This window comes from Armigeres subalbatus, chromosome 1 (genome assembly GCF_024139115.2).
Source record: "Armigeres subalbatus isolate Guangzhou_Male chromosome 1, GZ_Asu_2, whole genome shotgun sequence".
Lineage (NCBI taxonomy): Eukaryota > Metazoa > Arthropoda > Insecta > Diptera > Culicidae > Armigeres > Armigeres subalbatus.
The window spans coordinates 122,019,130-122,046,119 of record NC_085139.1 but is presented as its reverse complement, the minus strand read 5'-3'; the positions used below and the strand labels follow the sequence as shown (position 1 = coordinate 122,046,119).

General features: G+C 40.9%; 1 protein-coding gene across 1 annotated transcript; it reads right to left on the bottom strand.

Moving 5' to 3' along the window:
- Nucleotides 1–12,120: 12,120 nt before the first annotated feature.
- On the bottom strand, nt 12,121–26,747 carry LOC134205060 (solute carrier family 22 member 21-like). Its single transcript, XM_062679956.1, has 4 exons — nt 26,509–26,747; nt 26,110–26,428; nt 25,769–26,047; nt 12,121–13,419 (listed from the first exon to the last, which is right to left on the bottom strand). The coding sequence occupies exons 2-4, from the start codon at nt 26,346–26,348 to the stop codon at nt 12,216–12,218; spliced, it is 1,722 nt and encodes a 573-aa protein (XP_062535940.1). The 5' UTR covers nt 26,349–26,428; nt 26,509–26,747; the 3' UTR covers nt 12,121–12,215.
- Between the last annotated feature and the right edge of the window lie 243 nt (nt 26,748–26,990).

Here is a 26,990-nt window from a genome sequence, read left to right as displayed (position 1 = left end):
GAAGTTGACTTCGTTCTCGATTGAGAATATCGAATTACTTGCACCAGCAATGTGGAATAACTGGTAGAAGAGAGGCGTGAAGCCAGAAATGTCTGATGACGGGCTTTGTGGTAACACGCTGCTTTGCCTTGTGATTTGGTTGGGTATTTTGTGGTGCCCATTTCGACATAATTCAATGTGAATAATCACAGCACAGACAAAATAGAAACACAAATTTTCTTTCGAGGGGAGCTCGGTATATTATAGATGTTTTCATAGCAATTAGGTATTTGTTTCATTTATTTCACCGGGTTACTGTCAATCAATTCGGATTAATGAGTACAACATTGAAAAAAAAACATGCATGTACAAAATTCCAATTAACCTACATCTTTTTCTTTTCTTTGGAATTACTCAGCGTGGAAATACTTTGATTATTAATAATAAGTATAAACCTAAAATATTGAAGTAAATATTCGCCGGACTTTGAGGTAGAAGAGAAGCTTGCAACGCTGTTACAACATTTCACAAGAATGTAATTAAATTCTGATTTTAGTTCGATTAACCAGTTCTGAATTAAAAATTCAGTCTAATCAGTTTTGCCGGAAAGCCATGTTCAGACATTCTCTGCCACAGCTTATTTATTGGCTCTGAATCGTATTTTTTTTTCTTCCTAAGCAATGGAGGGGGAATCTGCTCAACAGACATCCTGGGTTGTCCAGGAATTGCGGGGTTAGGACCTACCTCCAACAGCAAACGAGGGAGGCAGGACTGCATCCCCGACCCGCTAAACCGTTTCCATTGCCGCCAAGCCCATCGTCCCTTCGGTACAACCAGAAAGTATGTAATGCTTCAAAGGGGGGCCAGTGCATAACGCACCCTCGAGGTTAGCTGCGTGTCCTTGCAGCATCGAACATCGTGACTCGCTTTTTTAGAAGAACACCATGGTATCGTGCCAGCGCATTGCCGGCTTTCCAGGTGGCACGCCCTATGTCCTCGGAAGGTGGGAAGAGTCGACTTCGCGCCTGCTTCCCTCTGCACGACTGGTATCAAGAATGATGATGCCGCGTGCACCCCAAATTGACCTCTCTGCGATAGGGCTTATTCGCCAGCACACAGAGGGACTTGCCGACGCGGTGCCTACGCCTGCCCCAGCCTTGACGAGGACACCTTTCCGTCCTCGGGCTCGGAACCCGCCCGGTTGACCGACGCCGCGAAAGCGGCGATACCATGTTGTTCTTCACGCGGTCACTTGTTCGATAAAAGGATCGAGTTCGACCACAGGGCACCGGTATGACCCATGAAGCCGACTCCGAACCCTTGGACCACCTCTTATTTGCGCCTGAACTAGCCATTCCTCGAGTCCACGCGCCACTTTCTGTGTAGCTCCAAGACGATTTGGACGATAGCCGATAAAACGGCGTTCCAGCCAACTTCATCTTTACACATCCTCCGGACTAGGTTGTCCGGGGTAGTGTCCAGACCACATGTGGCAAGCATGTGGTCAGGGGGCAGCAGGGACAGCAGGAACAGCATGATGTCCAAGGGCTTGACGACCCCTCCCCAGCTGTCTGCGAGTCAGGGAGAACTGCCTAGGGCGTGGTGGGATTTAGCAGTGGGCTCTGCTAAAATCCCTCCCAAAAAACCACAAGTGCCCGTAAGCGGACTCTATCAAAGCGACTGTGTGCCGCTTCAAAAGCACAAGCCCAGGGAGGGAGTGCCAACTGGCATGTGGAGTGTCCCTACTTCGGTAGGGTAGTGCGTGAGCTGCTTCGGCAGGGAGTGAGTGATCTGTTTGTGCTGAGGCAGGAGTGTCATAGCGAGTCGCCGCCGCTATGGCCACCTCGAAGCGCAGCAGAAGTCTGAGTATGGACTGCACATGCTAAGGTAAGAGTGTCGTAGCGTAGTATCGTTGATTAGTCCCCACATACCGCTATCGACACCTCGAGGCATGGCAGTGGAGTGTTAGAATAAGTTGTGGAGTGTACCTACTTCGGTAGGGTAGCGCGTGAGCTGCTTCGGCAGGGAGTGAGTGATCTGGTTGTGCTGAGGCAGGAGTGTCATAGCGTGTCTCCGCCGCTATTGTCACCTCAAAGCGCAGCAGAAGTCTGAGTATGGACTGCACATGCTGAGGCAGGAGTCGAGGTATCCCATCGACACCTCGAGGCATTGCAGTGGAGTGTTAGAGTGAGCACCCGAAAAAGGGTCACATGGAGCGAATGGTCTTTGGAGAAGCTGCTTCGGCGGCAGGGTAGCAGTGGGTTGTACCCACACACCTACAGTTGTGCACATGTGGTGCATGGGGAGTGTCCCTGCTTCGGCAGGGTAGCGTATGGTCTGCTTCGGCAGTGGTGTGATTGATCTGCTCGTGCTGAGGCAGAGTGTCGTAGCGCAATATCTCTAGGCCCAGGCAGTTACCGCTATTGACACCTCGAGGCATGGCAGCGGAGCGTCCGGGAGAGCATCCAAGTAAGACTCAAATGGAGTGAATGGGGTGCGAGCACCCAAGTCAGTCTCGCGTGGGACGAGTGCCTGTGTGAGCGATAATGAGTGAGTACGCTTAGTACTGCCGTCCCCCCAGAAGTAGTACTGCGAGGTAGTTCCTGGGGGAAACGATGGTGGAGCCCAAGGGAGTTTAGTCGGTATTACCGGTATGGTCGAGTCCGACACTCCAGTACACTTCCGTGTGGTAGTTTGGCAACTACAATGCACGTGTACTGGGTTAGTGTGTAAATGCATTCTCCCTTGTAAAAAAAAAAAAAAAAAAGCATGTGGTCACGCATTGTGCGAAAACGCGGGCACACGAACAACACGTGTTCCGCCGTTTCTCTAAACCTGCGCACACCGGACACTCGGGCGAGGCCGAGTGTCCGAACCGGTGTAGGTACTTTCTGAAGCAACCATGGCCTGTAAGGACCTGGGTCAGGTGGAAAGTGATTTCCCCATGGCGCCTCTTGATCCACGTACCTATCTCCGGTATCAACCTATGTGTCCATCTACCATTAGTGGAACTGTCCCACGCACGCTGCCATTTGACCATTGAGGCCAACCTGACAGTCCTACGGATGCCTCTCGTGCCGCGCATTTCGAAGCACTCTATGTCTTCACCGATAACGATGTCAACAGGCATCATACCGGTGATGACGCAAAGCGCATCGTGCGACACGGTACGGTACGCGCTCGCAACTCTTAGGCACATGAGCCTATACGTACTTTCTAACTTCGTTCTGTAGCAGTTAATACGCAGGGCCGTGCCCCAAGCTGCCCCCCCATACCTCAGTATGGACAGAGCAACGCTAGCCAGAAGCTTGCGCTTGCTGGCATAAACCGCAGAGCTGTTGGAATTCGCCGACGAGTAACTTCTCAAGCGGTGTCAGTCTGTTAAACAGCATACGCGACAGAATTTTGTATGCCTGGTTCAGAAGGGAGATGCCTCTGTGATTGGCACACTCTATACTGTGCCCTTTCTTATTGATTGGGCATATAAGGCCACCAACCAGCCAGTAGGCAGTTAATCTTACTGGGTACTATGACTGCAGATAAATCGATGAACGTTTTTGATGGTAACAATGTTCTAGGAAGATGAAGCAGAACTATCAACGAATTCACCCGACACAAAATTATTTGGAAACAAACCCATTTAAGGCACCATACTAATACTATTGCTTGATCATGACTTTAAACTACCGAGAAAATCTATTACTTTTGTTTTATTTCAATGGATTTCAAGCTAAATAGTCGTTTCCTAATTTATCATTGATGTAGAAAGTGAATGTTTTGAGCACTTAAGGCTCTGTCTCATTTCCCGAATCAAATTTAATTTTACTTAAAACTGACAGTTCGAAAATTTGAAATTCAGCCGGCCATAAGAATGGCTGCGTGCTACCCAGCAATTCCAATAAGACATCGATCAATAATGATTCGATATCTGTCAAAAGTAATCCTGCTCATCCAGCAGGGTTATTCGATAATTATTGAACTGTCACTTTTAAGTTTAATTTGAGTTTAATTATCCAATTGAGACAGACCCTAAATAATTGTGTGACATCGAAAACGATTTGAAATTTTTAATTTAAGCCAAAATCTGCAATTTTCATTTGCCCTTGAATTGGGACAAGTGGGACATTTCCGAAAAGCTATTTTAACTGTTTTTAGATGGTTGTCTAGTGAGAAATAACTTCAACATTCATATATCATATGGATCTGAATCAGTTGCAGTTTGATTTCGATGTTAAAAAGTATTGTACAGTTAATTACCAAATGTGTGTTTTGCATTCTGTAAATTATCTCCCGCATGAAGAAGAGCAATGGCTATAACAATGATGCGATATTCTTCCGTTTACAATGCAAATAATCTATTTATTCTACAATAGGTCAACAGGACTTGACTTGTGTTTTGTAATTTTCAAACTTCGCATCAGATTCTCAGATAAACAAAGTGCATAACACATAATTTGACAATTTTGTTCTGTTACTAATTAAAAATACTGCGCATCGCCTGAATAAAAACGTTTCTTCTGAAGTACTGATTTATGTGATAATTTGTGTTTTAAGCTGAGAAATATTTATTTATACGAAAAGTGAATAAAGATTTGCTTATCCTTGCCACCTAAAACATTTGGTACAAAAGTAAGCTAATGTTAAACAAGACAACAGCCAAATAAACAGTAAATCGGCTGTTGTCTTGTTTTCATATCTGCTAACATTAATCCCTTTCTTCTTGTAAAAAATAAAGTCCGACATGCAACCAATCTCTACCCTTGATCTGAAAATACTTATACTCAGAAATAATATGAACAGTATATCTACATTCCTCAAAATAGTTTCGTTCGACAGTAGAAAACAGAATAGGTCCCACTTGCCCCGTTTGAAGGGGTAAATTTATTTCTAGCACTACCAAAATTTTTGTAATTGAATAAATGGCTTCCAACACCTCTGCACTTCAACAATGGAAGCATTTAATGTTGTATCCGTGGTTAATGTTCTTAGATACCCTGTTTTCTAAGTATGCGTTAACAATTTTGCTGAACTAGCGTTTTTTTAGGTCCCACTTGCCGGGGTACCTTATGACATTTTTTTTAAACATATATATATATAGCTCGTATAGTCGGTAGAGAGGACTTTTTCCGTCCCATAATCGATAGGGAGAGCCTTCACTCCGCTACCAATGACAACGGCCTACGGCTAGTAAATTTTGCTGCTGCCAGAGGGATGGCCATCAGTAGCACCTACTTTGCACGAAAGAACATCCGAAAGCACACCTGGAGACACCCAAATGGTGAAACTTGCAACCAGATAGACCATGATGTTATCGATGTGCGGACATTCAGAGGTCCGAACATTGACTCTGATCACTACCTCGTTGTCAGTAAAATTCGATCACGGTTATCAACTGTATCGAACGAAAGATCACAGCGAACGATGCGTTACAATATCCAGCGATTGTCGGCGGAAGGAGTATCGGCTGAGTACCGCCAGAAGCTCGACGAACGGATAAGTGCAATCAACGTTAGCGACAACATCAACGATCTATGAGAGTCGATCCATGGAGCGGTGAGCACAACAGCACGAGAAGTGGTAGGCACTACACAGAGGCGACCCAGTACGGGTTGGTTCGATGTGGAGTGTCAGAGAGTGACAGACGAGAAGAACGTTGCCAGAAGCCGGATGTTGGTGTCAGGTACCCGATCGAATAGAGATCGGTACAAGGAAGCAAGAGCAGCCGAAAAACGAACCCACCGCAGGAAGAAAAAAGAGTACGAAGAACAAGTTATTAGTGAGGCGCAGGAAAAATGGAGCAGAACGATATGCGGAGGTTTTATGAGTCTGTCAATGGCGTGCGGAGAAAGACAGCGCCATCTCCCGTCATGTGCAACGACCAACAAGGGAATTTGCTGACAGATAAAACTGAAGTGGCTGCCAGGTGGAAGCAACACTTCGAGACTTTGTTGAATGGAGGAAGTGACGGTGCATCGGTGAACAGAATAAATATTAGCGACGATGGACAAGCTGTGGAGTCACCTACACTAAATGAGGTTAAAAAGCTGTCAAAGAGCTGAAAACAATAAGACTGCTGGGAAGGACCAGCTCCCGACTGAACTTCTCAAACATGGCAGTGAGCAGCTTTATGAAGTTCTGCACCATATTATGTCGAAAATATGGGAAGACGAGGAAATGCCTGCTAGCTGGTTGGACGGCCTCATTTGCCCTCTCTTTAAGAAAGGGCACAGACTGGAGTGCGCCAATTACAGAGGAATAACCCTCCTTAATTCGGCGTACAAAATTATGTCCCGTATTCTGTTCAACAGATTGAGACCGCTTGAAGAGTCCTTCGTCGGCGAATACCAAGCAGGTTTTCGTGAGGGCCGATCAACGACGGATCAAATGTTTACCCTGAGACAAATCCTTGATAAATTCCGGGAGTACAACTTGCAGACACATCATCTGTTTATTGATTTCAAGGCGGCGTACGATTCAGTGAGACGGAACGAATTATGGCAAATTATGCTTGAACATGGTTTTCCGGCGAAACTGATACGGCTGATTCGTATAACGTTGGACGGATCGAAATCAAGTGTAAGGGTTGCGGATGAAATATCGACGTCATTTGTTACCTTAGATGGATTAAAGCAGGGTGATGCACTCTCGAATCTACTGTTCAATATAGTGCTCGAGGGAGCGATTAGGAGAGCTGGTGTGCAAAGAAGCGGTACCATTATCACAAAATCGCATATGCTCCTGGGATTTGCGGACGATATCGATATTATCGGAATTGATCGCCGTGCCGTGGAAGAGGCTTTTGCGCCTTTTAAGAGGGAGACAGCGAGGATTGGACTCACGATCAATACCAGCAAAACGAAGTACATGGTCGCTGGCAATCAACGTGGGTTCATTAGTGGTGGTGGTAGCGAAATAGTGCTGGATGGTGAAAAATTTGAAGTGGTAGAAGATTTTGTGTATCTTGGAACATTAGTGACGTGCGATAATGATGTTACCCGCGAGGTGAAAAGGCGTATTGCAGCTGCAAATAGGGCTTATTACGGACTTCGTAACCAGCTTAAGTCCCGTAGTCTGCAAACGAAAACAAAACTCGCGCTGTATACTATTCTGATTCTTCCGGTGGCTTTATACGGCCATGAGACATGGACGTTAAAGGAGGCTGATCGGAGAGCTCTCGGAGTGTTTGAGCGTAAGGTGCTGCGGACAATACTCGGCGGTAAACAGGAGAACGGCATCTGGCGGCGTCGCATGAATCACGAATTGTACCAGGTGTATAAAGGGCTGGATATTATTAAGCTTATACAACACGGCAGACTACGGTGGGCTGGTCACGTTGTTCGTATGCCGGAAGAACGTCAAGCGAAGATAATATTTAGTAGAGAACTCGGAAGAGGCCGCAGGCTTCGTGGAAGGCCGCGTACACGATGGCTTTTGCAGTTGAAGAGGACCTGAGGGCGCTCAATGTTCAGGGCGACTGGAAGCGATTGGCCCAGGATCGAGTCCAGTGGAGAAGGATACTTCATTTGGCGTAGGTTCAACGAAGAGCTGTAGCCCATCAAGTATCAAGTATCAAGTAAGTATATAGCTCGTAACTCATGCGTATGCACCACTCGCTTTTTTCTGGCCTCTCACTGAGTGTTGTACATTACACCTTCCACACGTAAAATTCGAAAGCCAAACTTGGTCCTAGAACTGATTAAGTAAGCCGAAAGTAACCTTATACGTAGTATCAGGGTTGTTACGACTACGCGGATTTCGCGGTTTTCGCGGATTTGGCGCGGATTTCCATAACGATTTTAGGGTTTCGCGCGGATTTAGTTTTAGGCGGAAATTTAATAAATGAAATTAATTAATGGCATGCATTACACTCTCAAGCATTCTTTAAATAAATGTTATGATGAGAGCTACGTCACTTGTTGTCATTTTTAATCCATTCTAAAACACGACGCACACAAACCATGTCTATTGAAGGACATAAACACCCATTTTCATCTTGTCAATTTCTTTGTAATTCCAAGATATTTGTCAGTTTCTGATTGGTTATTTCTTTTACGATGAACCACTCAGCATGATATATTATATCATTCTTCAAAAGTTTTTGCAGGATTTTTTTTCAAAAGAATGCCGCCTTGAATTTACAAAAGCGATGATCACAGAAATTTCTGTAATAAATGCTCAAAAATTGCACCGGGAGTTTTTCCGCAGGAAGTCACTAATCAATTTCTGCAAGAATTTCTAAAGCGATTTCCGTAGGGGATTTCTGCAAGTAAGCTCTGAAGTTTTTCCGCAGGTTATTTTTGGAGAATTTACTTGGACTCACGACAAAATTCCCAAATGAATTGCAGAATAATTTCCCAGGAGAATTTTAGTAAGAATACTCGGAGGAATTCCTTCAGATGTTCTCGGAAGAATTTCCACAGAAAATTTTGGAGCGACCTCAGACACTTCAGCAGATCCAAGGGCAGTTAGATTTCTGCAAACATTTCCCTGAAAATTTCCGCGAGATTTTCCGGAGGATGACCCGTAAAAATTTCTGGGATGAATCGCACGCATGATTAATTTCTATAAATAAAGTTCTCGAAGTTTTTGGATGCAATTCCAGTAAGAATGGCCAAAGAAATTTCTACATGAACTTTCAGAAAAGCTTGTTACAAGAATTGAAGGACTCATAACGGACTTAATTTCTGTTGGAGTTTACTCAAATTATTCTGCCGTATTTCCAAAGAAATTTCTTCTGAAATTTCTGAAAATATTCCCCTGTAAATTCCGAAGGAATTTACGCTTATTCCGACTTAAAAATCAACGGAGCTTGAGCAACTTTTTCAGAAGATGTATTATTTGTTTATTGATACCAATTCAAATATTTGTTTTACAGAAGTTTTGTTTAAAAAACGGAGCTTCATTGTCTAATGCCTTAATTTCTCAGCAGGTTTGTCTTGTGATCAATAACTACAAGAAAGTTGCATAATTAAATTGCGGGTTAGGCAGATTTTCTAATATTTGCTAAGTTTATCTTCAATCAATTACATATGATCAAATCTGGCCTGTCATTTGTATATGTCATTTGTATATCAACGTATCTTGTGCCGAATTCTATAAAGTTCTATCAGCAAAAAACTGACTAACCTACGGAACAAAAAGCAAATCCGAAAAAGCGGTGCTTATTCAAATAGTTTTGACTGATTAGTTCTTGTTCCCTTAGATTCAGTACTTCTAGTGGTGAATAAGGCCATTTAGAAGGGTTGTAATACTTACCGCGGTTTTATTAGCATTTTGATACAAACATATGTTACAAAAAAACGAACTTGTAGAAAAGACGTTCAATAAATTTTTATACAAAAATTGATATTTAACGTGTATTTGCTTAGAATTTAGCTCTGGATCGCGCGGATTTGATTTTAGTCGGCGCGGATTTGGCGCGGAAAATATTTCAGGATCTCCGTAACAACCCTGAGTAGAAACGCTTCACAGGAAACGTCATAATCGGCCTCTCCAAGAATTTGGAAGGTAAATATTTTTTCAACAACTTCAAACGCAGCCCTTCAAGCATTACCTTAGCAAGAGCAACATAAAACTTATCTCTGTCTCTACACGCAACCATGAATTGGCCCTGACAAAAGCGAGAAAACAAAATGGGCGCCGGCTGATGCTTTTTTATTTCACCCAGCAAGGGATATAGGACGTCAATTTAAAAATGATTATTAAAGCGGTAAAACACGTTTTAGCCTAAAATTGTTCACTTTTTTGGGTTAGAAATTTAATTTACTTTCATATAGGTAACACGAAAGTTGAATTATTTTGATTAAAAATCATGTGTAGATGAGGAGCCTAACATGTAATTTTTCAAAATTCTAACCCTACGTATTTAAAAGTTTTCAACATATCACTGTTAATAACATTTTAAAAGCATTTTAAAATATACGTCCTATACTTCACCATGTGGAAAAACAGTGATTTCACGCACACGTCCGTCGCCGCTAGATGGCAACATTGCGGCTGCGTCAAAGCGAATATCGTCTTAGCAGAGCTAACGCATATGCTCCTGGGTTTTGCTGACGAAATCGAGCTCATTGGAAACGATTACAGAGGAATGGTGTATTCTTCTGTCTTACTCTGTCTTACTGAAGATTGAAGCGGTAAGAATAAACATAACCATTCACTCTACCAATACGAAGTAGATTGTTACGGAAAGAAATAGTATGAGTGGATATGTAGGAGATGTGATTGGAGGTGTTGAGGAAATTGTTTGCCTTTGGATGCTTGTGAAGTGGGACAATGATCCCTAGTAATATTGTTGTACTTATAATGCCATAGCACACTTGAGTGGGAAACCGCTATCTTTAAGAACATTATAAAGTCATAATTATTACTTGGGATGTTTCCCGTAAAGTTAAAAGACGTATTCTGCCATAAATCGCATATGTCCCATCTTTGCTGGGTTTCATATTCATATGGGACAAATATGCGATTCACGGCAGTATTGCTGCTGCGAAAATGACCTTCTAAGACGTAGTTAACCAGTTTACTGTCCATAAAAGCATGAATAACCCCCGCAGATATGGAACGAATCAAATATAAGACTGTCGAGCGTGTAGCAGCAGCTTAGCTTCCGTAACATCCATACAGAAATGAAATCCGCTCTATATAAAACTTTAGTTCATTCGGTAGCCATTTTCGGACATAGGCATGGAAATTATGAGAAGCTTTTATGGTTTTCAAGCAAAATATGATGTGTACCACAGAAACTATGAGACTATGAGTGTATCAAGAGGAAAATATTATGAATCCTTCAAAATATGGCAGACTGACAATGAGCTGGCTATCTAGTACGAATGCTGAAAAAAAATGGACACAGCATTGAAAGGATTGTGATTGTGATTCATGTAAAAACAAAAATAAAATACACAAAAATTACTTCTAAAATGCTTAAAATACAGAAATAAATGATTTTCCAACAATTTTGATCCGTTTGAAAATTGGTTTTCTAAAACGAAATGATACAAATGTGTATATTTTCAATTTTGAGGGTTAATTACCAAAATTACTTTTTTCAAAAAATCGCCGCAGAAATATTTTGAAACACCCCGTGGCTCATTTGTAATGACCTTGCCTAACTTTCTGTGAAAAAAAAATCAGAGGTACATGAAACATCGATAATAAATAATAATCCATTTTTGCCTTTCTTGTATACAAAGTACACCCGATTCTTTTTTTACACGGGGGATGCGTGCCGTGTGAAAAAAATCCGTGTAAAAATAATCCGTGTTATTTCGAGAAACCGTGTAAAAATAATCCGTGTTATTTCGAGAATCCGTGCAAAAAAAAATCCGTGCTATTTCGAGAAACCGTGTAAAAAAAGCCGTGCAAAAAATATCCGTGTAAAAAAAGTCACCGGGTCTTCGTTAATATGGGGGATGCGTTCCGTGTAAAAATAAATCCGTGTAAAAAAAATCCGTGTTATTTCGAGAATCCGTGTAAAAAAAATCCGTGCTATTTCGAGAAACCGTGCAATAAAAATCCGTGTTATTTCAAGAATCCGTGTAAAAAAAGCCGTGAAAAAAATCCGTCTGAAAATAATCCGTGTAAAAAAAGAATCGGGTGTATACGTAAAGGCTATAGGATCACTTCAAAACCGAACTTTTGATAAAAGGCTCGGAGACCCATAGTGTTATATACCAATCGACTCAGTTCGACTAATTGAGGTGATGTCTGTATGTGTGTGTACAAAAATGTGAGACACACTTTTTGGTACTTAGCATTATCAAGATAAAAATATATTGAATATTGAAAAACATAAATTGGATTCCATTTCGTGGACATTTTTTTTTACGATATCTGATGTTGCAGAATGCTTCACAATATTGTCGGGCCGCCACCAAACCGGACCGCGCGATTGAGCACTCGCGCTGCGACGCGAGTCGCGACAATTTGAAATATTTCATTAGTAGCGCGCATCATGCACGCATGGGTGTACTATCATGCGCACTAATCAGAAATGAGTTGCGACGTCTGATAACTGCAGATATTTCATTTTATTGAAAACCAATTTTCGATTTTCTACTATACACGGAATAACATTTTTTAAGTATGCGGCTATCGGACATGTAGTTTAAAAAAGAGATAATAACAGTTTTACAGTTGATGATTTTTCTATGATATACATATTTATTCAATACTTTGCCATTTATTTTTGGTACCTTGAATTATATCTAAATCACATGTATCATTCCGTCATACTATTCGGTTTGAGATTCATATGCTATTGATTCATACGGGCGAAGCTTAGTTCCTTCTTCCGTATATAGCTTCTTGGGCTTCTTCGGCAGGCTCCAAAAAGCTTGGTCTTTACCAAATCGTCGTCCTTCTTCCATAGTATCAGGAAGCTTTTGGTAGAGCGTCTCCGGTAGATAAATCGAAATAACAAATCCTATCAGCCCTATAAGGCCCATAGCCACAAATGGCAGTCGGATATCATAATTTGTGCCAGAATACACTATGTATGGACCGAGAGCACCAAATATATTGGATATTATGATACCGAATGAAGTTCCAGTTTGCCTCAGTGACGTTGGATACACTTCAAACGATTGCAGATACAATGCAAAGTAATTCAAGCAGACGAAAAACTTAATAACGACTGCAAATACTGTTACGTATAGTTCGTTTCCGCTGTGGTGGATTATCAAGATGACTGGAATACAGAATACGATAGATCCAATGAAAGCTATACTGTTAGTAAGTCTGCGTCCTATCCGATCGCACAATAACTGACCACAAAAATACGCGGGTAACTCAACGGCTCCTTGCCAAAATAAGTTCAAGAATGGGTTTCCTCCCATTTGCAAACTTAATAAGAATAGCGTAAACGTTGGAATACTGTTACAAATCCAGCAAATCAACAGCAAGGATGTTAGTTTCGTCATGTGCCAGCCACTGAACAACGAAGCAATTCCGAATGTCTTCTCTATCTCTTTTACTGGTACCTTCTCTTTTAGTGAGTCTTCCGTCAGTTGGAATCTGGTTCCATTTACCTTGGCTATTTTCTTCAACTGTCGAATACAATCTCGGTAACGTCCTTGGCTTGCAAGCCATCGTGGTGACTCTATGTTGTACATTGGCATACAAAAGAACAGGAAACAAGGTACTGATGTTATCAACATGAACCAAATCCAGTCCCGGTTCCACCACAGGATCAGCGGAGGTACGCAGACTCCAGTTGTCCAGCCAAACAGTTGCCACATCGACAGTGCGGCGCGGTTTTCAGCTTTGGAAATTTCCATCGCCACGATTAGTGGCGACTGGAAACCTGTGTTGGAGGCACAGCTTCCCAGGAACGCCAAACCGGTGAAAAGCCAGTAGTGTGGCGCCGCAAATACTGCGAAGGTCCTCCCGATGGCAGCCGCTGCTATGCTGATCAGGTATACGGGAAGCCGACCTATCCTTGAAAGACAAGAAAGGAAGAGGATTGTTGTTAAATTTTATTACGGAAAAGGTGAGGTCTGTGTGCAAGTTTTTATGGAAGCGGTGAATGAACAGTAAGCTGTGAGGTGGCAATATCCCAGTGAGGGATGTAATGCCAATAAGAAGAAGGTTTCATTCGACCGGGAATATCCTGCTCCATTGTTTGCTATTGAAAATTGATCAAATAGGACTATGGGCTTAGAAGTAATAGCCAAATAGTAGTTTGTATAGTTGCGAGTTGTACTGTACAATTGCTGGTTTTATCGATTTATTAGATTTTTTTTAATGTCTCCTTGTAAAACGAGTTTGAAAAATTCAACGGCATATTTCTCAAGTTGAAGAAAACTGACATGGGACGCTTATGTGAATAGGGGCAGAAAAATGCTCTTAAATGTGATAAATATGTACCAAAATTGTACAGTCTAATTTACTCCACTTACTTACTTTGGAGTCTCCAGCAGACTTGCGAGCAAAGGTGTAGGATTATCAATCCGGAGATGGCGAGTTCGATTCTCGTTCCGGTCTAGGATGTTTTCGAGTTGGAAACTTTCTCGAAACCCTGGGCATAGTGTATCCATTGTACTTGCCACACAAGATACATACTCATGCAATGACGGACATAGAAAAGCTTTCAATTTTCGTCGCGGTGGATACTTGACTTCGCAAAGAAAGTTTGTCCGGATTCGGTACCGGTGAGGCAAGAGCTACGTGATGCTTTTGCTGACAGGGATGATATGGATCGTCCCTTTTCGATGATTGAATTCTCACTTGCTCTCCTTTCATGTAACAATTCCGCTCCAGGGATGGATAGAATCAGGTTCAATTTGCTCAAAAACCTCCCAGACGTCGCGAAGAGGCGCTTATTGAACTTGTTCAATCAGTTACTGGAGTGCAACATTGTTCCGGATGATTGGAAGTGAGGGTGATAGCCATCCAGAAGCCCGGAAAACCCGCGTCGGATTGTAATTCGTATCGCCCCATCGCGATGCTGTCATGTCTTCGGAAGCTGTTGGAGAAGATGATTCTCTTCCGGCTAGACAAATGGGTTGAATCGAATAGTTTGTTGTCAGATACACAATTTGGTTTCCGCAGGGGCAAGGGAACGAACGACTGTCTTGCGTTGCTTTCTTCAGAAATTTAGCTTACTTTCGCTAAAAAAGAGCAAATGGGCTCAGTGTTTTTGGACATTAAAGGGGCTTTTGATTCAGTTTGCGTCGATGTCTTATCTGACAAACTCCACGAGTGTGGACTTTCACCAATTTTGAACAACTATTTGTACAATTTGTTGTCAGAGAAGCGTATGAGTTTTTCTCATGGTGACTCGGCAACTTCACGAATTAGCTACATGGGTCTCCCCCAGGGCTCATGTTTGAGCCCCCTTCTTTACAATTTTTACGTCAGAGACATTGATGAATGTCTCATGCCAAATTGCAGATGATTGTGTTGTATCCGTTTCGGGGCCAACATCGGTTGATCTGCAAGGACCATTGCAAGATACTTTGGACAATTTGTCTACTTGGGCTACGAAGCTGGGTATCGAATTCTCTCCGGAGAAAACTGAGATGGTTGTCTTTTCAAAAAAACATAAGCCGGCAAAGTTCCCGCTCCAACTGATGGGTAAGACAATCACTCATAGCATATCTTCTAAATACCTCGACTCGAAATGTACCTTCGGGAAGCACATTGTGTATCTGACACAAAAATGCCAGAAACGGATCAACTTCATGCGATCAATAACCGGAACATGGTGGGGAGCGCATCCCGAAGATCTTATGACGTTGTATAGAACAACCATTTTGTCGGTCCTCGAATACGGTAGTTTCTGCTTCCAGTCCGCGGCTAAAACACACATGCTGAAGCTTCAAAGGATTCAGTACCGCTGTCTCCGTATCGCGTTAGGATGTATGAATTCGACACATACAATGAGCTTGGAAGTACTTGCGGGAGTACTGCCACTAACAGATCGTTTCGCGGAATTATCGCTCCGGTTCCTCATCCGCTGTGAGGTTCTCAATCCATTGGTCATTGATAACTTCGAGAAGCTGCTCGAACAAAACCCTCAATCTCGATTCATGAGTATTTACCACTGGTACATAACGCTGGAGGTAAGCCCTTCTTCGGTAGATACCAATCGTGCTAACTTCTTAAACTCTTACAGTTCCTCTGTTACTTTTGATCTGTCCATGAAGCAGGAGGTTCATGGAATACCAGACTTTCTGTGTGCGGAGGTCATACCTCCATTATTTGCAAGCAAATACGGGCACGCCAGTGAGGAGAGAAGCTTTTTTACAGACGGGTCAAAAATTGATGACTCCACTGGTTTCGGTGTTTTCAACGTTTTCATAGCGCCTACTTTAAGCTCAAAGAGCCTTGTTCCGTGTATACTGCTGAGCTAGCAGCTATACACTATTCACTCGAGCAAATCGCATCCCTACCTCCTGACCACTTTTTCATCTTCACCGACAGTCTAAGTTCCTTGGAGGCTGTTCGGTCAATGAAACCGGTTAAGCACTCAGCGTATCTTCTAAATGGGATACGGAAAGCTTTGAGTGCCTTATCACAACGGTCTTACACAATCACCATGGCTTGGGTCCCTTCTCATTGCTCGATCCCGGGAAATGAGAAAGCGGACTCTTTGGCTAAGGTGGGCGCTATGGAAGGTGATATTTACGATCGGAAAATCACCTTCGATGAATTTTTCACATTAGTTCGTCAGGAAACCTTGAACAGCTGGCAACAGAAATGGACAAATGGGGAGTTGGGTAGATGGCTGTATTCAATTCGCCCGCAGGTGTCGAAGCGTCCATGGTTCAAAAAATTGAATATGGGACGAGACTTCATTCGAACCATGTGTCGTCTAATGTCCAATCACTACACTCTAAATGCACATCTTTTCAGAGTGGGGCTCTCGGAAGGAAATCTCTGTGTTTGCGGCGAGGATTATCAGGACATCGATCATGTCGTGTGGGCGTGCGAGGAGCATCGTGGCCCCAGATCTGCGCTAACTGAACATCTCCGGGTCCGAGGAAAACAACCAAAGCCTATTAGGGAAGCGTTGTCGGGCCTTGATCTCGAGTACATGTCCCTAGTCCACCAATTTTTGAAAGTTGCTGATGTAAAACTGTAATCATTGTCTGCCCATTCCCTTGTCTGACGTACCCCATATCGAATGTCTTCCTCTTGTTGTACATTTCCATGTCTGTCGTTAATCCCTTCCGTATGTCTTCCTCTCGTCGTTGTCTCCCAAAAAAAGTTTGTTTGTCCCGTTCCAGATGTAAAAATGCGAGGAATGTCAACTTTGTGAACATCAGCATAGTAATTACTTAAGCACCCTAAAATCCTTTCCTTTCCTACTGTATTATGTATTCCCTAACCTCGACTAAACCGCGAGTCTTTCGGTTCCCCAAAACTAACACTATGTATAAGAATCAAGAAATGTATTGTTAAACTTGATTTCGGCTCCGTAACGCTTCACGACAAATGAGCCTTCCAAATAAACGAAAGATAAAAAAAAAATTGATTTCAATTTAAATGTTACATCAATTGCTAGTTTTAATTGATCGGAGCTGTCTAAATATGTTTCCAAATTTTCATTCGAATTGTCTAGTTTGTAATTTTTATGTAATTTTTGTTTGCGATTCCTTAAATTTTTTATCTGTCTATTATACCAAATTGGATATTTCGAATTTCCGTTCCGCCTTTTTTTTCCTTATTGGAACCTCTTCGGTAATAATATTAAAAATGATGTTATAAAAGACATCAACGGAAGATTCAATATTCCCTTCATTCTATAAAATTTGCTTCCAGTTTAATCTACTTAGCTTATGTCTTATGTTGTCATAGTTTGCTTTATGGTAATCAAGGACTTCTTCGAATTCACAGTCGCTGGGTTTTTGATAATCATGAACAAACAGAGAGTATTCAATAGCTGTGTGGAATGTTTCGTTTTTCCATAAGGGATTCAATATTCTGACACACAAAAATCTTCCTGTATGTTCGTTAATAGAAGGTCCAGGTCGGTTGATTCTTAATATAATTGATTTGGTTAAGCCCTAAGCTTGCAATTCTATCAAATATAAACAGTAGTGTTTCATTTTCCCCAACAACTGGAAGTAGGATTTGCTCATTCTCTGAATCCGGAATAAAGTTGATTAAAGTCTCCATAAATATGTACTTGAACTTCAGGTGGAAGTTGCGATAATATTTCTTCCGCAGTTTTTAAAAAGCTTTCATAAAAAATTGTTTGCGCATGGTCCGGTGGAAAATACACAGAAGAAAAAACATGGGTCTCTCCTGCAATATTAGATTTCATCCAGACGTGTTCAAAGTTCTTGTATTTTTTGGTAGTTATTATTTCTGAATTTTGTGGAGATTGCAATTAGAACTCCACCGCCAGACTTTTTGTTAGATTCTGAGAAATCGCGGTCATCCCTGAATACATTAAAGCTACTTCCAAAAAGTTCTTCATTCCTCACGCTTTCATCCCAGCTTGTTTCAGTTGCCAAAATAACCGAAAAGGACGAGCTTAAAATGTTATTATGAATTTCCTTAATTTTGGCTGGGCTTTTCATGCGATTGAAATTTTGACAATATATCAAAATTTCATTCGCATTCTGTTTTGGTGAAGAAGTTTTTGGAAGTACGTCGGTTGTGGAAATATTTACCTCTTTCTCGTCGAAATGAGTTGAATGAGTCATTAGTGAAAATTTGGATTGTGAAATTTGTTGTGTTGCAGATGTTGGATTCTCAGGTTACTAAGATGACGACGGTAAGATTCCAGATCATCAATTGTCGCCTTCTTAGAAACGCCATACTCCGCATGCACATCGAAGAAGATTTTCCGAAGTTCCTCATCTGTGGTTGGAAGCCCTTGTGATGCCAGGTTGATTTTGATGCTGATGGGTGTCATTCCTTCATGGCAAAATGATGACTGCTTGTCATACAAATATGCCAGATAAAGACGCACGATATACATTATTTTCGGGTCCCGTAGCCTTCAGGAAACGTCCGTCTCCGTCAGCTGATTGTTGAGTCATGCTAACTATAGGTGGACGGATTGGGTCAATTGACCATGCTGACGCTGAATTTGTCGTTGTTGTGGTTGCATCAGCAATTTCCATTGGTAGCTGTTCGAGGTTGTTGTCATTTAAAATTTGTTTGTTTTGCCGGTATGGATTTATAGTCTCGCCCTTCCTGAAGTTGATGAATTTGGGGATCGAGAGGCCTGCTATTGGATGGTCGATGGTTGATGGAGGAAATTATTCCTTTGCATTAGCTAACAGTTGTTTGTCCGAATCATGAACGCGTCCGTGAACAGTTTTTCCATTTTAATTTTTTGTTTGATTTATGCTATTTTTTGAAGGATGAAATTGTTGTTTTCTTCGTTTTCGGTTTCGTCTAGCCTTTGCTGCAGCCTTTTCCTGAAGTCTACGGGTTCGTTGTTTGGCATCATACGTAGACCAGTCCGGCCTCCAGCAATATTTGTTTACAAAAAATCGCCAAACAGATAATGATTGGTCATTTTTTACCAAAAGGTCCAAGTTGTTTTTTACAGTCTGATTCACGGTTAATTCCTCCTCTAGGGTCATCAGATGTGGTGTATGAGTATCTTTGACGTAATTCTGTTTAATGTCAGACACAGTTGTGACAACACATTTCACTTCCTCGAGAATTTCCAAAAGCTTCGAGTTAGATGGAGGTGATGATGATGTTTCGGCCAAATTTGAAAAAGCTGTAATATTATTTGCTATACTCGATAGCCGTTTGTCCAATAATTTTGTAATTTGACCCGACAGAGTTAAATGCGATTCTCTGATGCCGGTCATAATAATTTGAGCCTGTGAGTCATTCGACTTCATGAGCTGGTCAATTACACTGCATATGTTCGCATTGTTTTTGGTTATTCCTACCAGCGTGTCTTTTACGTCGATCAGCTGGTGCTCTATGTTGTTGAATAATTCTGCCACTAAGCTAAACTTTTTAAGATCAGTAGCGATGCGGTGGTTGGTGTTCGTTTGCGCATGAATACAGGCCTGGTAGCGGGTCACTTTTTAGTGACTTGATCACTTTTTTCGGGCAAGTCACTAAAAAGTCTCTTTTTTCGACCTCAAGTCACTAAAGTCACTTTTTCTCGCAAATAGTCACTATTTTCAACTATTTTGGAACTATTGACTAAGATTTTTTTATTAAAGCTTTATGTATTTGTCGGATGATGCTTTGTTCATGGCGGAAACGAAATTACGGATCTTGGAAAAATGATCGTTCTGAAACTTCGCCAGCTATTTTACTCGCTGCTCTTATTGGCATAATATTTAAAATTGGTATATAGTTATACAAGCAAAAGACCTGCCGATTTTGATTTTTTTATACTCAAAATTTATAAGTAGGAGAAGGTGGGGAGACTTAATTCATTGGAAGACTTCACCTCATGAGAGACTTGATCCTCGCCTGTTTTACCGAGAACTAAAGTAGTATTATTGAAGCATATTGTTGTAATAGATCCTCTAGACAAATGATCGTTATGTGACGAGTTATTTTTTTTATTGACCTTATTTACTCTATTATGTGCTGTGTTTTGTCCCTCCTAAAGATTTTTTTAAGTTGCCAATCAAAATTTGAACAACATCTCCCAATAATGATCAACTGCTATCATTTTTTCACAGCACAAAGCCATAAATATGCTAAATGATCTGTACTGACGAAAATGCTAACATTCCACCACAATTTCTGGATATTTGGATTTTGAGTTGTTGCCTCAATATGAGGAGACTTGATCCCTCATTAGTCATTCATACAAACATTGGCGAAAACAATTTAAGAAAATATAAATTGTTCTCAAGCGGCTATTTTTAGTAGATTTGACAGATGTAATGATGGGTTTGTTCTACAAAAATATTTATTGAGTAGATATCATAGAAAGGGGATCAAGTCTCTGCAATTTTCAAGATTGTAAGCGATGGCAAATTCCATAGCAAAAATCGTTCATGAATACGCACAGCAAGTCGGAAAATCTGCGTATTTTGGAGGAAAAATATTAAAAAGTTCAGAGAGCATGGTCCTGCATTATTAGCAGGGGTCGAGCGTTCAATCCAAGGCTCGTTGTACCTGAATCTTCAAAATTTTTGTTTCGTTTTCTACCAAAACAATCCGTGCTATTGCTCCTTACGCATTAAAAATTCCTTAAAATTCCGTGGCATCTATGACATGTCGTAGAGTTCTCTGCATCTTTTATAAGTAGGTGTTCAGCTAATCCAGTGATTACAATTTTCACTCATTCTCACGAGAAGAAAATGCTCATTTAAGCAGATTTTCGCAGAAATATCTTTTTTCGGGAAAGATAAACATGTCTTATGAGTGATGACCATGTTTCGCTCACTTCAAGTGGCGTACAAAATTGATTTGCTCGCAATACTACTCATAGTTTTGAGTAGTCCTGCTTTTGACTGATATTGAGTAAAATATCCGTGGGATTAAACGAGAGGACAATACAATTTTATTTAGTCATTGAGAAGCGTGCACGATTTTCGTTTATCTTCTGAGTTCGTTTTAAGAGAAAGTGAAAGATGTTTTCCGCCACAAATTACGAAAAAAAGATTCTTCTTCGACTCAAAAGCGATTTTTTTGGTTTCATCGAATTTGCAACTGAAACTCAAGTAACTATTTGGTCCCTTTTTTCGTCAGCTTTGGTCACTAAAGTCACTATTTTGAGCGTCAACGGTCGCTACCAGCTCTGTGAATAGCATCCACCAGTTGTTCTTGTTGATAAAGTAACTTTCTCACATCGGCTTCTTTCCGTAAGATGTCTTGGCAGTTGGCGCACATGGGCACCATAAATGCGGTGATTATATGTTCGCGATGTCGTTGCACACCGATGCAGGCTGCATGATATTTCTTCTCACAAAATTCACACTTCCACAAAAAGCGGTCGTCGTTAATGTTGCACGAAATACACCGCACGACATAGTTAAAGATTCTACATGACACAATTACTTAAAAGTTACGAACGCGGTTCAGTTAAAGTGGATTAAGCGTGTCTTTTACGTCGATCAGCTGGTGCTCTATGTTGTTGAATAATTCTGCCACTAAGCTAAACTTTTTAAGATCAGTAGCGATGCGGTGGTTGGTGTTCGTTTGCGCATGAATACAGGCCTGGTAGCGGGTCACTTTTTAGTGACTTGATCACTTTTTTCGGGCAAGTCACTAAAAAGTCTCTTTTTTCGACCTCAAGTCACTAAAGTCACTTTTTCTCGCAAATAGTCACTATTTTCAACTATTTTGGAACTATTGACTAAGATTTTTTTAATAAAGCTTTATGTATCCGTCGGATGATGCTTTGTTCATGGCGGAAATGAAATTACGGATCTTGGAAAAATGATCGCTCTGAAACTTCGCCAGCTATTTTATTCGCTGCTCTTATTGGCATAATATTTAAAATTGGTATATAGTTATGCAAGCAAAAGACTTGCCGGTTTTGATTTTTTTATACTCAAAATTTATAAGTAGGAGAAGGTGGGGAGACTTGATTCCTTGGAAGACTTCACCCTCTGAGAGACTTGATCCTCGCCTGTTTTACCGAGAACTAAAGTAGTATTGTTGAAGCATATTTTTGTAATAGATCCTCTAGACAAATGATCGTTATGTGACGAGTTATTTTTTTTAATGACAACCTTATTTACTCTATTATTTACTATGGTTTGTTCCTGGATTTTTTTTAGTTGCCATGCAAAATTTGAACAACATCTCCCAATAATGACCAAATGCTATAATTTTTTCACAGCACAAAGCCATAAATATGCAAAATGATCTGTACTGATAAAAATGCCAACATTCCACCACAATTTCAGGATATTTGGATTTTGAGTTGTTGCCTCAATATGAGGAGACTTGATCCCTCATTAGTCACCCATACAGAAAATTGGCGAAAAAAATTTAAGAAAATATAAATTGTTCTCAAGCGGCTATTTTTAGTAGATTTGACAGATGTAATGATGGGTTTGTTCTACAAAAATATTTATTGAGTAGATATCATAGAAAGGGGATCAAGTCTCTGCAATTTTCAAGATTGTAAGCGATGGCAAATTCCATAGCAAAAATCGTTCATGAATACGCACAGCAAGTCGGAAAATCTGCGTATTTTGGAGGAAAAATATTAAAAAGTTCAGAGAGCATGGTCCTGCATTATTAGCAGGGGTCGAGCGTTCAATCCAAGGCTCGTTGTACCTGAATCTTCAAAATTTTTGTTTCGTTTTCTACCAAAACAATCCGTGCTATTGCTCCTTACGCACTAAAAATTCCTTAAAATTCCGTGGCATCTATGACATGTCGTAGAGTTCTCTGCATCTTTTATAAGTAGGTGTTCAGCTAATCCAGTGATTACAATTTTCACTCATTCTCACGAGAAGAAAATGCTCATTTAAGCAGATTTTCGCAGAAAAATCTTTTTTCGGGAAAGATAAACAGGTCTTATGAGTGATAACCATGTTTCGCTCACTTCAAGTGGCGTACAAAATTGATTTGCTCGCAATACTACTCATAGTTTTGAGTAGTCCTGCTTTTGACTGATATTAAGTAAAATGGGATTAAACGAGAGGACAATACAATTTTATTTAGTCATTGAGAAGCGTGCACGATTTTCGTTTATCTTCTGAGTTCGTTCTAAGAGAAAGTGAAAGATGTTTTCCGCCATAAATTACGAGAAAAAAGATTCTTCTTCGACCCAAAAGCGATTGATTTCGTTTCATCGAATTTGCAAGTGATTTTGAGCACTATTTGATCCCTTTTTTCGTCAGCTTTGGTCACTAAAGTCACTATTTTGAGCGTCAACGGTCGCTACCAGCTCTGTGAATAGCATCCACCAGTTGTTCTTGTTGATAAAGTAACTTTCTCACATCGGCTTCTTTCCGTAAGATGTCTTGGCAGTTGGCGCACATGGGCACCATAAATGCGGTGATTATATGTTCGCGATGTCGTTGCACACCGATGCAGGCTGCATGATATTTCTTCTCACAAAATTCACACTTCCACAAAAAGCGGTCGTCGTTAATGTTGCACGAAATACACCGCACGACATAGTTAAAGATTCTACATGACACAATTACTTAAAAGTTACGAACGCGGTTCAGTTAAAGTGGATTAAGTTAAAAGTAAAATATGGTTACTACGCCGCGCTACTGCACGACTGGCGATAAAAAAATAAAATTAAATAAGTGCGGAGGAAGTTGGAAACACAACCGCACTCGTCAACTACTCGTGAGAAAAAAAAGACCGGTTGTCCTCTACGGACATGAAACATGGACAATGCTCAAGGAGGACTTGCAAGCACTCGGAGTATTCGAGAGACGGGTGCTTAGGACCATCTTTGGCGGTGTGCAAGAAGACGCTGTATGGCGGCGAAGAATGAACCTCGAGCTCGCCCAGCTCTACGGCGAACCCAGTATTCAGAAGGCAGGGCATGTTGCAAGAATGCCGGACAGCAACCCTGCAAAGATGGTGTTCGCTTTCGATCCGGCAAGTACGAGACGGCGTGGAGCGCAGCGAGCTAGGTGGACAGACCAGGTGCAAAACGACTTGGCGAGCGTGGGGTGCATTCGAAGGTGGAGAGATGCGGCCTCGAACCGTGTATTGTGGCATCAAATTGTTGATGCAGTGTTATCTGTTTAGATGTAAACTAAATAAATGAATGAAACAAGTCATTCAAAGCAAATCAATTTTTCGATTTTTGGCCACCACTTTCCCCATAGTGCTCTGGCTCCTCCAGACTCACTTGTGGCTTTTCCAGAAAATGTGGAGAGTATTCTAAAATAGTAAATTTCTTTATGCCTACCGTATGCATGTCTAACGTCCTTATGCCTGAAATCGCGAAACCCCCATTTGAAACAGGTCGATAGATCTTTGGTTACGCTTGTAGATCTAAGGGCCATACTTCAGGGATTTCATAGGAGACCAGGGATTTCATAGGAGACCAAGAACTTGTGTTTTTAATTTTTCAAACCGGTTAATGAAACTTTAAACAATAATGACTTCGAAAACCTTGTCAAAACGAGTCTAACAATTGATCAAATTTGTTTGAAGCTGGGGCTTGTCACACATAGCGGAACTTTCCCGATCTCCATCTCACTGAACATATATTCATCTCAACTCGAAACAAAGAAATACGACACCAATTTCGTCGCTTCTTTTTGTCAACATGCGTGCTCACTGCTGAAAAAAATCACAAAAATGAGAAATAAATACCTTTCCATTGCTTTGTTTTTGATGGGATGAAAATCGGAGTCATGAGATGAAATCCAGGAGCAGTTCCCCTATCTATCTACTGAATAACATTATTAATTACAAAGTGATAAAAAAATACATCTTAATCTCACTTGATGGCACTTTAAACGTACTGAAGATCCTATCGTAAACCAAAATAACCTTGCCTTGGAATTTTATGAGTTTTTTTACGCTTTATGCTATCAAACATTTTTCTTCAAGAGTCAAGTATCCCAAATATTATTCAATGTTATGCTTGAATACTCTAATAAATATTATGAAAATCATGAAAACTTGTAATGAGTATGACGATATTTTGTAAAGCTTATTCTAGATTAAAAGGGCTTCATAAACTGCAAAACTAATTTTATGAAAATGCTTGAGAAATCTCACAAATACAACGAAACAGATTCGATTTATATGAAGAAAACGCGAAAAAGAACTCTCTATCTAGACTATACATTTATCTATAATTTTTGTTTGTAGATAAAACAGAAAAGTTGATGCGCATACCATAATTGAGAAATCAAGCCGAATAATAAAGGCTATTTTTTCTACTCCACAAAAAAAATATCAAAAATAAAATAAAATAAGGCAAATGAAAGTCTTAGAATAAACAATATTTGGCAAATTATATATGAAGTGATCACTTCTTATTCTTCTTCTTCTTCTTTTTCTTCCATTGCTTCACATTCCAGCTGGAACTTGGTCTGCTTTTCAATCTAGTATTATATTGGCATTTCCTCAGTTATGAAGTGAAAGCTTTTATATACCCGCCATTGCATGAGTATGTATCTTCTGTGGCAAGTACAATGGATGCACTATGCTCAGGGAGTCGAGAATGTTTTCCATCCGAAAACATCCTAGACCGGACCAAGACTTGACCCACTATCGACTAAGAAAAACATGCCTTTTTAAATGGGCCATGGTTCCCTCTAGGCTAGGACTCTAGTTGCGCCTATGATAGTATCTGTATAACACATGTGCAACCGGCGCTGTGATTTTGACTCGCTCTTCACATAAACTTGAACCAAGTTCTATTGGTATTGTGCATAAAATGCAAATTAGATATACATACCGATCTCCCAGCTGTCCTAGTATAAACGTTCCACTAACTTCCGCAAATCGAATGAAAGCAAAAATATTTGTTGCATACAGCTCCTTGTCACAAACCCAATTTTGTTCCGTTATTGGTATCAAATCAAAGTATTGCCGATCGTATTCGTATCCGTAGATGCACGGTATCGTATCATTTACATCAAACGCCCACTCGTTAGGGTTCGTCCCTATCGGGTACTTTGAAATATTGTACATTGTGCACGAACTGTAGCCCAACTCGCCTCGGCTGTTCAGCTCTCTGGAAAACAAATCTTCCAATTATTTGTTTATTAATATCTTCGATGTGTGCCCCTTGGATACCTCGGCAGAGTCAGATTTCTCCATCGTTCGATGCCACTGATATTGTACTGGTCCTTTCCCGGAACCGAGCAGTTGTGCTCCGGTACGGTCAATATCAGCAGAACATTCACTACCGTCATGGCAAAGAACATCACTCCAATAACATTGAATATTAAATTGTATCGCTTTTGGAACGGTCCATCGTCTCCAACCGATTCCATAATCCTGTCAAAAGCTGCATCGTTGTCTTGTGTGGCCATCTCTCTTTTGTGTGCACTTCTATTTATAACGAACCGCGTACTCTAAGCTGCTGACTGATCCGAATGGATGTTAGAAGACACTGAATTAAATTAATATTTATCATATTCCGTAGCCTTATCAGCTCCATTGTAACGAGTTATGCGCTTATCATTCACTAACCGCTTATTTCCAACATCGCTCACTAAGTGGACGACACAACCGAACTTCACTGTCTAAAGGTGACAGAATAATTGTCCAACCCATCTATGGATACACAATGAAAAATGCAATTGCACCGAGCACTCAAGTCTGGACCTGCACATCAAACATCCATCACGCAAATAAGATTTCAACGTGACTGGCAGTGTGCGGTACGCTGCTAATAAAGTCATTGCATTTCTCGCGCTATCGCCAGACCCATGCGACAATCGAGACTCGCAAAACGAAGCAACTGGCTGCTGACACCGTGACTCAATGCTATCAAACCGGTTGGCTTTCGTGGCTTATTCATAAAGATTGTGTAGCTTTGTATTGAGTTTTTAATAATTTCATTGTTATTCATAAACTCAAACCTATACTCAATTCATTGACTGTAAGCGTGGAATACTATACAATATATTTTAGATTTCTCTGAACTAGAAGATGAGCTCGAAACACACTCA